The sequence below is a fragment of the Mercenaria mercenaria genome, chromosome 5 (assembly GCF_021730395.1).
Source record: "Mercenaria mercenaria strain notata chromosome 5, MADL_Memer_1, whole genome shotgun sequence".
Taxonomy (NCBI): Eukaryota; Metazoa; Mollusca; class Bivalvia; order Venerida; family Veneridae; genus Mercenaria; species Mercenaria mercenaria.
Window position 1 is genome coordinate 59103465 of NC_069365.1, and position 11638 is coordinate 59115102.

At 35.3% G+C, this 11638-nt stretch overlaps 1 protein-coding gene across 1 annotated transcript; it reads right to left on the bottom strand.

Moving 5' to 3' along the window:
• Positions 1-3763: 3763 nt before the first annotated feature.
• On the bottom strand, positions 3764-11114 carry LOC123526624 (interaptin-like). The gene is made up of 7 exons (XM_053544627.1): positions 10989-11114; positions 9662-10822; positions 8614-9560; positions 8175-8373; positions 7077-7166; positions 5576-5680; positions 3764-3964 (listed from the first exon to the last, which is right to left on the bottom strand). Exons 1-7 carry the CDS (start codon positions 11073-11075, stop codon positions 3764-3766), a joined length of 2790 nt encoding a protein of 929 aa, XP_053400602.1. The 5' UTR covers positions 11076-11114.
• Between the last annotated feature and the right edge of the window lie 524 nt (positions 11115-11638).

An 11638-nucleotide genomic window follows, 5' to 3' on the forward strand; every position in this document is an offset into this window, starting at 1 on the left:
CCTACAAGATACCATTTTGGAGTTTCTGTAGTTGGAAAAACGGTATTTTTTAACAATCTTTTAAAACTTGATAAGGTGTTTGTGGCTCTTATTTCAGGACTCAAATTGTTCCAAATATCAATAGCAGAAGGCACAAAGGAATTAGAAAATATTTGAGTTCTTCGACTGAGGATTATAAAATTTTCAGCGTTTCTTAAGTTGTAATGTGTAGAATTGTTGACAATGTTTGGAAAAATATTATTCAAATACTTGGGCGCATCACCGTTGCGAATTCTAAATGTGATTAAAAGTTTTTGATATGATCGTCTGTCAGATAGTGAGAGCCAGTTAATTTCCTGATATAAATTTTGAATTGAGACAGACCGGGTAAGTCCAGTTACAATACGGGCTGCTTCATGTTGAATTTTCTCTAGTGTTTCTTTTTCGTACTGAGTACAGCCGTCCCACACTACAGAAGCATATTCTAAAACAGGTCTTAAGAAAGATATATATATTTGATAAAGAGTCTGTCTATTAAGAGTATACTTTAATTTTCTCATCATACCTAACAATTTTGAAGCTGATGTAGTTATTTGGTCAATGTGGTCGTGCCATTTTCCATTTGAACTTAGTGTTAAACCTAAGTGTTTATGTCGTTCAACAAATCTAACAGGTACGTTATCAAATGTCAAATATGGTTTGTTGATATTTTGTTGTAAAGTTAAAAAAACATTGCTTCTGTTTTATTCGGATTAAAATCTACAAGCCATTCTTTAGACCATGCATTTATCATGGCAAGATCATGGTTAACAATTCCTTCAAGATCAGTCAAAGAAGATGTAGTACATGCTAAAGAAGTGTCATCCGCAAAAAGACGTGCAATACATAACAAATTCTCAATGATGTCATTAACATATACTAGAAAGAAAAGGGGCCCAAGGACTGAGACAAGTTATACATGGTATTAATAAATCGGAATAACATTTTTCATTATTAACAAAAACATAAACGGGTAAACATATTCCAACTATTTTTATTAGCACTTATTCTTAAATCAGTCTGAGATATAAACGTCCGCGTGGTAAAACGACATTCTGTAATGTTCTTAAATAATTTGCAAATTTGCAAATTGTAAAGCAGCAGTCGATACAAAAAGTGATTAAAGGTACCTCGGATGAAGGAATGTGATTCTATACTGTAACAAAAATGAGCATATTTGATAATTCATTCACTGCAATGCGATACATGTCACTTTGACTACGATAATGACAATAGTATTAAATAACAACTTCTGTTGGCGCCTTCCCGAAAGTGATTGACGGAATAATTATACTAATTTGGAATAATATCAAGACATTTCACATGTAAGGATAGATTATAGCATGTCACTATTATAACAATGAATTAAGAAATGGAATAGAGAAACAACCAGTTTAATAAATACAAATGATATGAATAAAGAATATAAACATAGTGGTATAGACAGGGAATACAAACAGCAACTACGTATATTCTAATTGAAAAAAAATAAAGCCGTGGCAAAACTAATAGTGTGCGTGAGAGTGGCAGACAAAAGCAAACAAGGCGATCGGAAACACCAATGGGTGCCATTACGAAATCACTGTAGCATAATGGGCTTTTTAGTCACGGAGGTTGTGTTAAGGACAAACGTTTTCAGCAAGAGTTGTGACTACCGGTCACTGATCTTATAAAGTATTCCAGTTATACCCCTGGGCAAGGTTTTCAAAAACGGGAGATAATTCAAAATGCGGCCACCTTGAGTTATGGTTCATTGTCAATGCACTTTCTCTCATTGACCTCTATAAATATATAAAGTATAAAGTCAAAACCTTACATAGCATTCAAGTTATGCCCTAGACAAAGTTTTCAAAAAAAGGGAAACAATTAAGAAAGGGACCACCCAGAATTATTGTTCCTTTTAACTGCACTCCCTCTCACTGACCCCTATCAATTTTTGAAGTATCAGTTCAATCCCTTACATAGTACTGGAGCTATTGCCTGGACAAGGTTTTATAAAAAGGGAAATAATTAAAAAACGGGAACACCTAGAGTTATGTGTCCTTGCCACTGCACTCCCTCTCATTGACCTTTATGAATATGTGAAGTATGAAATAAATATCTTACATAATATCCAAGTTATGTCCAGTATAAATTTTTCAAAAAATGTAGATAATTAAAAAATGGGATCGCGTAGAGTTATGGTTCCTTGTCACTGTACCCCCTCTCATCGACCTCTATCAATATGTTGAGTATCAAACCAATACTTTGCATAGTATTTTAGTTATGCCCCGGCAAGATCAATAAACCATAACATTCCAACGAAATAGACAACTAGGCTTGACAGCGGTAACTCCTGTGAAATCTGGTGGAATTCCAACCAGTGGTATAGGAGAAGTAGTACAGATCACTCAAGAACCATGACTCCGTTGAAAATCATATAATCGGAAATTGAAATAATATGCATAACTACACTTCACAATTAAAAACTCAGCCTAATTGTATACAGCAAGCAGTGTAATTCTTGAAAATATTACAAATTCAAGGTCATAACTCGCCTGAAAATCACTGAAACGGAACATGCCTATGATATGTACTACAACTAGGAATGGTACTGATAACTCCTGTACGGTTTGGTGGACATCTGTCAAATGATGTGAGAAAAGTTGCCAAACTGTTATAAAACTTGACAAGTATAGGGTCATAACTCCCCTGAAAATCACCGAACAAGAACATTCCGATAATATGCATAAGACATGATAAACATAATGTTTATTCGTTTTGACCTCATGTGTTTGCTTTGTATGTGAGTTTATGTATTGGCAGTGTGTACATCTGTTTGATATTTATCCTTGCTTTTTTTCGGCACTGTTAACTTCTGTAATGTTTGGTGGAAATCCACCCTATCATATAAGAGGTGTCTAAAACATCATAGAATTTGACGAATCTAGGGCCACAACTCTGCTGAAAAACACCGAACTAATAGACCATGCTCGCGATATTCAGAACTAGACTTGGCAATGATCACTTTTTAAAATTTTGTGTAATTCCTCTTTGTGGTATCTGAGCAGTTGCCCAGACAAGGTAAAATACAACTAATCAAGGGGCGTAACTCCACTAAAAAATGACTGAACTGGAACATTCCAATAATATGCATAATAAGGCTTAGCACTGATAATTCCTGTAAGATTTGGTGGAAAACCGCCCAATTATATAAGAAAAGTGGTCAAAACATCATAGCATTTGTTGAATCAAGGGCCATAGCTCTTCTGAAATCATCTAACCGGAAAATGCTGATAATATGCAAAATGAGGCTTAGCACTAATTACTCCTGTAAGGTATGCTGGAAATCTGCCCAATAACACAAGAAAAATGGCCAAACCATCATAAAATTTGAAGAATTAAGGTCCGTATCTTCACTGAAAATGATCAAACCAGAAAATGCCGACATGCACAACTGGTCTTGACATTGATCATTCTTGTGAAAGTTGATGTAAATATGTCCGATGGTGTTGGGGGAGTTGCGTGGACAAACTTTGTGATAGACAGACAGACAGACAGACAGAACTAAATCAGTATGTCTCTACCACTACATGTGGGAAACGAAATAATAAAAGTGATAAAAACCAAATAATGATGAATCACAGAGTTGACGAATTAAGTTACATCTCGAAATCAGTCTTTAAATTTGGTCAGTTCACGTTTCTATCGCACTGTTTAGCTGGTTAAACCTTTCTTAATCAGCTGATGTGAAATAAATATTTCATTATGTACTCTTTTCTGATTTCTTGCCGTATCCCTGAGCTACACCTTTCGCCAGAATTGGGCCACCCTCGTGTAATAATAGGGGAGGCCATACCACATAGTCGACGTGTGTGCCGCAGCTTGTGTAGGGTTTGTACAGGTCCGTATTAAGGCTTGAACCTCTCCTTAGCAACGGTGAAAATACTACGGTTGGGTCGTGGATCTGTAATAATTCAATTCGAATGTATTTTATGCAAAACATGGTACAAACGGAGTTTTAAATAAGCTGAAAGTTGTTTTACACTATTCGGTTTGTGATTTTTTATATCCTTAGGAATGTCGTCGTCAAAATAACCTGAACTTGCGACGAGGATGGGATTAATCCAGACTAAATATATCAGTGCAACCTCTGTTGAGCAACACCCTTTGGGAGATACAAATATTTAATGTTATGTAGAGGCTGTTGTTCTGGAGAGGTAAATTTGATTGTATATGTCAGCTTAGGGAAATTTTGATGATGTTGTTATATTGAGGCAGAGTTTCCACTGGGCACATATTTTTCCGCCCCTTAAATGTTTAAAAGAAAATGTTGCGCGCGGCAGAGGGTCAATAATGTCGAAAAAATTAGGTTTTACACCCCTGAAAAACACATTTCTATTGTAACGGTTTTGTTTGGTACACTATCCGCATGGGTGAAAGTTAAAAATTCAGAAAAACCTGAAAATTTCTGCTGGGGTCAAGGGGGCTGGAGGCCCCAGGAAGCTCCCAGAAATATGCGAATTACCAGACCTGAAAAATGCATTTCACAGACACAACAACCTCGAAATATCCATCTGTTGTGGTCCATAACTAGTCACTATCAATGATGAATTTTCGGTAGACAAAAGCAGTGCAGATGAAAAGTATGCAATTAACAAAAGGAAACAACTGGTAAAATAATCTTTTAATAATTGTTTTTCAGGTGGTTCGAATCATTTGCATGTTTTTTAGACCTTTCTTTCCATTCGATCCGTACTTGATCGTTTTCGCACAAAATTCACAAAATATCGGTTTTCTTTAGCCATTTCGTTTAGCCATTCCCACCTCCATTTGTTTTTCTCGGTCTCTTCTAGATCTTTTGTGTTGTACCCAACGGGTAAAATTTTCATTTCGGCAACATCTTTATCTTCAATTTTTTATCTGAGCGTCCATCTTGGGTAGCAAGCCAAGTTTAGTTTGAAACGCGCTATTTCATTGGACAGTAATATTTAGCGGAACAATCAAAATTCTCATTTTATCTTTCACCGACCAAACGGGGATTCCTGGGAAAAAATAAGGTTAAATTACATTATTTGGTTAATTTCGCCAAAAGCCGATCTGGTTCGTTCCAACTCGAAGGTTTTTGCTTAAGAGAGGGCCGCTCTGGAGAGGTTGTACTGTATTTGACATAATTGATTTACTCTAATGTAAGTCGAGATTTCATCTCCTACTTTTGCAGTACCTATATATGTTTAGTTCAGCGGTTTGAAAATAATCTAATCATAGGTGCATGTGTATTTTTTATTAATCAACAGGTGAAACTGACTCATGAATTTCAAAATTAGTTGAGCTTTTAACTATACCTGATGTGGTAAAATGACTCATATCAATTTGGAAGGGTTTTTGTTCAAAGCCGTTTTCATTTTTTAAAATATCGGCTAAAGCAATAAATGTTGTTTCTACGGAAGCATGAACGTGCCAAAGTCTTAATTACGCATAAGTAGGATATGTCTTGTACTGATATACTTTATAAATGTAAAATTTTCTTAATATTCTCTACAAAACGTCTCGTCTCGTATATGTATTAAATACAAACCACCATAAACCAGCAGATTTCAAGGCATTCTGATGTATATGAGCTGACTTCTACAGCTGTTCTTAATGTTTTATCTGTTGACTGTCCAAGATGTGACACATACATCTGAAAATATCAACATTTAGACAATAAAATCGACACAATAAATGACATTAGTCGGTGGATTTTCTTAGATGAAACATATACATCTGAAAGAAAGCTTTAGGTAAGAATTATCGTCGAGCGCACTTGCTGCACGGATCCCGTTTACAATGATTTTACACCACTTCCAGTTCAAGTAGACAATCCTCGATGAAACGGTCAAACCCAACGTACACTAGAGTTTACAAAGAATGTTTCTTGATTTTGGGACCGATCGAATCTGACTTTCCACTCTACATATGCTGAATAGAGGGTAAATAAACATTTAAAAGCGGCACAATTAAAAGCGGCAATATTGTGTAAACTGTATCTATGCTGTTAATCTCATTGTGCGGAGGTAATCTTGAAACCTTGTGAAGCATTCAGAACGTTGCTTGTTAGCCAGGATGATTAATAGATGATGGTCTAATACCCCAGTCACACATACGGCGCGGATAGCTACGTCTAGCTACGGACAGAAACGTAGTAATCCGTATCGATCCGTACCTGAGCCGTACCTCAGAGTAGTCATTCGTATTAATCCGTACCAAAACGTGGTCAAAACGTATTCAAAACTTATTCCAAACTTGCAAGTTTCTCCAACTTTTGAACATGCACAAAAGTTTGAGCGAACCGTAGCCATTTGAGCGTGACTTTAGTCCAACTTGGCTGAAACTTATTCATCAGTAGTTAAACGTACTTAAACGTAGTTATCCGTGCTGTTACGTACCTCACCGTAGCTGAACGTAGTTATCCGAGGCTGCTCGTACTTAGCATATTTCAACGTAGTTTACCGCAGACCCGTCCGTGCGCTGGGCAAGTTGCAAGGCGCAGTAAAACGTAATTCAACGTATTACCTCGTACCTATCCGTACTTATTCGCGTCCTGTATTGTTTTGTTTGTTTCCTGTTTCTCAGTATTTTTCACGTACTAAGACGTACTGCTCCGTAGTTATACACCCACAGACTAATCCTATCCGCACCGTACCTCAACGCACGGACATATCCGTATGTGTGACTGTAGCTTTAATAACTAAAATAACGACTAACCAGCTGGATGGGTATCAACTCAGCGTATGCAGCAGGTGCGCGTGACGTAAACACTTACACTCGGATAAGAAATGACATGATTATTATTGTAGGAAGCTGCTGGTAGTTGTCCAATGTGTTTAGAAAAAGAAAATAGGAGAAAGGTGAAAAATAGAGTTTTCGCTTTTCGATAATCAAACAATAAATAATAACTAACAGTAATTTATCAGTTGTTGGGAAATGTTTTGATACTGAAATGTACTTCACTAGGTGATTACATAACAGTTTTATATTTGAACAATTTTATATTTGATTACATAAATTCAAGCATTCTCAATTAAATTTTCCTTTACCTTATATAGGTTTCCTACGGCAACAGGTGACACTGTCCTCCTGCAATCTTTAAAGAGTTTACGCACATCGGCTGATATATCTCTACTCTCCTGTAAAATTTGAATTTTTCTTTTTTAATGCTAGGGCAAAATGTAGATACATGAACTTTAAAGTAAATGTAATATGCAATGTACATATCCGAGACAAAATGGGTTAAAAAACGATACAACAACTACCTAGACGAAAGGTTGTATTATACAAGTTATGAGTCGTAGATCAAAACGTTAATTCATAGTTACTGTCGTACATGTTTGTCTGCAAATATCAGTTCACGTCCTAACTCCTCCATCTGTCTGTGCGCCTTTGTTTCGCAGAAAGTCACGACATCCTGCAGACGAGATCATAGCACATTTAAAATGTAGAATCTAACTTCGTGGATGCTTTTTTATGCCTCCTTTCAAAATGGTTAAGACGTGAGGCTATAGACATTAACAGTATAATATAGAATATATGATTACCTCTCTTTGATCTAACATAATTTTGCTTAATTTATTTAAGGTTCTGTAGACCCAAGTTTCATGTTTGAAAGCATTAGCAATTACTACATTCAATTTATTGTAAATTTAAAATTAACAAGTCTGTGTATATTTAATTTAACAAATACTATGTATTAGGTTTAAAATAGTACATACTCAATGTATAGCTCAACACAGAATAAATGTGTGTACCACTAAAAAGTGAAAGTGTTTTCTAACAAACGACAGTTACTACATAACTTTGAATTATGAATGTAGCTCTACACACAATTAATTTATATATTAAGTAAAGTTAACATCATTTGACGAGGATTTTCTACATTTGAAGTAAATATCTAAAGATAAAATATTGTAATGAAAGAAAGGCATTGGATATCTTTAATCTGACACCAAAGTTATAAAAATCTCATTCTATTAGCAGATATGCATGCATTATGTGACTTAAAGCGCTTCGTGACTAGGGTTTTGGAAAGGAATATATATATACATGTATTGGTCCTCGTAAGTTCACCGTGTAAAATAGATATTGACACTGCTCCTTTAGTTTACAATCATGTGATCTGCAATGCAATTACAATGTACCTGCAATATCCATAGGAGGGCTTCTATAACATTTTCCTCTGTATCGAAGTGTTTGTCGAGAATGTCAAACGCATCAGTCCATTGATTGTCATACAACTCAGCACATCTTTCAGCGAGTTTTGTAGGGCGAATCCTTTCGCTTAGGTCGGTAATGTTAGGGTTATTATCAGCCAAACTGTCTCCCGTAGCTTTAATGAGACTTTAGAGCAAAATGCAACAAATTTCAGTTAGTGTACAGTTATATAAAATGAGAGTCATATAGAATGTTATTTTTCTGAAAGCATAGTATAACATGTATCTTGTCGCTTAGTTAAACCTGCAAAATAACCCAGAATTACCGTGCAACGTTCAGATGAACAAATGCTATTAATACTTTAATTAAAAGAACAGTTGTGAGCTGCAGTTAATAAGTGTTGAGTAATGCATTATATATGCTTACCTTGTTTTAGTTTCATCTTGTTCAATCTCTATATCGTGTAATTTTTTCAAAGTCTGTTGCAACAGTTCTTTCAGCTCGGACGTCTTCTCGTCTTTTTCCCTTACATCTTTTTCACGGTGTTCAACCTCTCTGTGAAGATGCTGAGTATTCTTTCGCTGCTGTTCGTTCTGTTCACGTAACCGGTCGTCCATTTCTTTCAACTTTTTTTCTAAAAGTTCATTTCTTTCAGAAACGTTAGTCACTTCAATCTTCCTATCGTTTAACAGTTCCTGTAGATGTCTTACATTCCGCTCACGGCGACCCACCTCTGCCTCAAGACACTCGAGTTTCCTATTCAGTGAAGTGTTTATTTCTGTCATATCAGCCTCTTTGTCATCCAACTTTTTCAAAGTTTGTTTCAGCTGATCTTTCAGTTTAGATTTCCGATAATCCTCTTCCTGATTTTCTTTCTTTAGCGAGATGATAATGTCATTCAATTCGACCTCTCTTTTATATAACTGATTGTTAGCTTGTTGTAGCTGTTCCCTTTGATCCCTATCTTTTTCCTCAAATTTATTTACAAGAAGCTTATTTTCATCTTTTAGTTCAGTCCTCATACTGTTAAACCTTTTCTCAAGATCTTTTACTTTCAGGTCACTATCCTCAATATGTGTCTCAAGGTGTAGATTTTTTTTCTTTAAGTCAGCGATAGTTCCTACCAATTCAGTTTTCGATTTTTGCAGTCTTTCCAAAGTGCGACCCCGTTGATCAGTATGCTCATCCTTTTCCTTTAATTTAATTTCTAGAAATTCATTTCTATAACTAGTTTGTGTCATTTTGAAATTAATACCTATTAATATTTCCTCGTATTGTTTTATCTTCTGATCACGGAGCTCCAGCTCTGATTTAAGACAGTTAAGTTTTCTTTCCAGTGATGTGATAATTTCTTTCAATTCTGCCTCTTTATTCTGCAATGTTTCCAAATTGTGTTGCTGTTGATCTGTTAGTTTAGATATCTGGTTATATTTCTCTTGTACAGTTTCATTTGCTATTCGTTCCTTTGCATCCTTGTTTCAGTAATTGTGCTTTCCAACATTTCCTCTAGCTTATTTATTTTCAAATCTCTTAGCTTCACCTGTGCCAAAAGACACATATTTTCATTCTTTAGTGAGGTGAGGAGTCTACCTTGGTCGCTTTTTGTTTCCTGTAATTGATTCAAAACTTCTTCCAACTGGGCATTAACTACAGATAACTGTTTGTCTTTTGCAATCAGTTTCTGTTCAAGACGTTCATTTCCACAACTCAATACAGCCTTCATACTGTCTAAACTTTTTTCAAGATCCTTAACATGCAGATCACGGCGTTCAATATTTCTTTCAAGACTTTGAATTGTTATTTCTAGTGACGCTTTGTTTTCATTCGCCATAGTCTCTGTTTCTCGCAGTCTTTCCAGAGTGCGGTTATGTTGATCATGCTGTTTATGTAACTGACTATCCTTTTCCCTCATTTTTTGTTTTAAAAACTCATTTCTGTCATTCAATTGACTTATTTCGACCACTTTTCTGTTTAACATTTTAGCGTTTTTGTCATCCGCTATTTTCGTAGTATGTTTCAGTTGCTCACTCAGCTCAAAAATGTGGTAATCTTTTTCCTGGTTGTCTTTCTTTAGCGAGTTTATAATTCGGCTCTGATCGGACTCGTATATTTGATTTGAGGCTTCATGCAGCTCATCCCTCTGCTTTGACAATTGCTTCTTTTGTTTTTCCATTTTCTTTATAAGAAGCTCTTTTTCACAGGTCATTTCCGTTCTGATACTGTCTAACCTTTCCTCTAGATCTTTAATTTTCAGATCACGACGTTCAAGGTTTATCTCAATACCCTGTAACTTTTCTTGCAGATGTTCTATTTTCCGATCTCGAGAATCTTTCTCTTTTTCTAAATGCTCATTTCTTATATTCAGTGAAATTATTTTGGTTTTAGATTCTGCCTCTTTATCTTGTATATGATTCAAAGCTTGTTGGTACCTATCTTTCTGCTCAGATAGCTGCACATCTTTTTCCTTAACTTTCTTTACCAAAAGTTCATTTATTATACCCATTTCCTTTGACGTTAATGCTCCTTCCATATCATGTCGGTCTTTAGAGTATAAGTTTGTGTAGTTTTCAATCTGTTCCTCGTATTTCCTTTTATCTTCTTGTAGTTGTTTTATTTCTAACTTGCGATTCTCGGCCTGTGAAAAGGTAAGTTATTTTAAAGCATTTTTTAGAATAGCATTTATTTAATGTAACGTTTTTAAATCAATATAAATGAACAAATCAATCACCAAGTTTCAGGAATAAGAAATATTTTTCTTGCTTTACTCTTATGAATATAATATTATAAAACAGAATACTTACACGCAATTTTTCCCTTTGGATCTCAGTCTTTACTTTAGATGACAGTACATTTATTCCTCTTGTCGTCGGCAGTTTCTTTATATCCATCACAAGAGCATTAAGTGCTGAATCGATCTTTTCTAATCCATCAATACCTGTTTGGCGATTCTCGGCCTGTGAAACGGTATTTTTTTTTTCAAATACGAGGGGTGTTAAAACAATATTCGGAATATATCTTTGTTTCTGGTCCTTTTGTTAGCATTTGAAAATATGATTGACAAGAACATACTTAAGGTGAATTATTAAATAACTGATTTTAGAACATGCACACTATTTATTTATCGTCACCATGGCAACGTCACTACCTCTAAAGAGGCCCAACATCATTATGACGCTGTCATATTATACACACTTAATCAATATAACTTGTAATTTCAATGGGTTAAGTGTTTCTTGACATTTAATACATTTTCTACACATTCCTAAGAACAAATAAATATTGTTCATATGACATTACATGTACTATCGTACTGATGAAATGGGAAACTTTATTGTGATGCACCAACCCGTATCGGAGTTCTTTTTATTTTAAAACGTGACCGAACTTTGTTGTCTTTTGACGTCGGGACCGCGAGCCGTTAGCAATATTCTTCTAACAACTTTAAACCTCC

Bases quoted from the DNA above. Each gene is read 5' to 3' on its own strand.
- LOC123526624 (XM_053544627.1), bottom strand. From the start codon at position 11,075: ATGGATATAAAGAAACTGCCGACGACAAGAGGAATAAATGTACTGTCA. The intron at 8,374-8,613 runs GTAAGCATATAT...TTTGCTCTAAAG, and splicing joins CAAGATGAAACTAAAACAAG to TCTCATTAAAGCTACGGGAG. The intron at 5,681-7,076 runs GTAAAGGAAAAT...TGATATTTTCAG, and splicing joins CCGTAGGAAACCTATATAAG to ATGTATGTGTCACATCTTGG.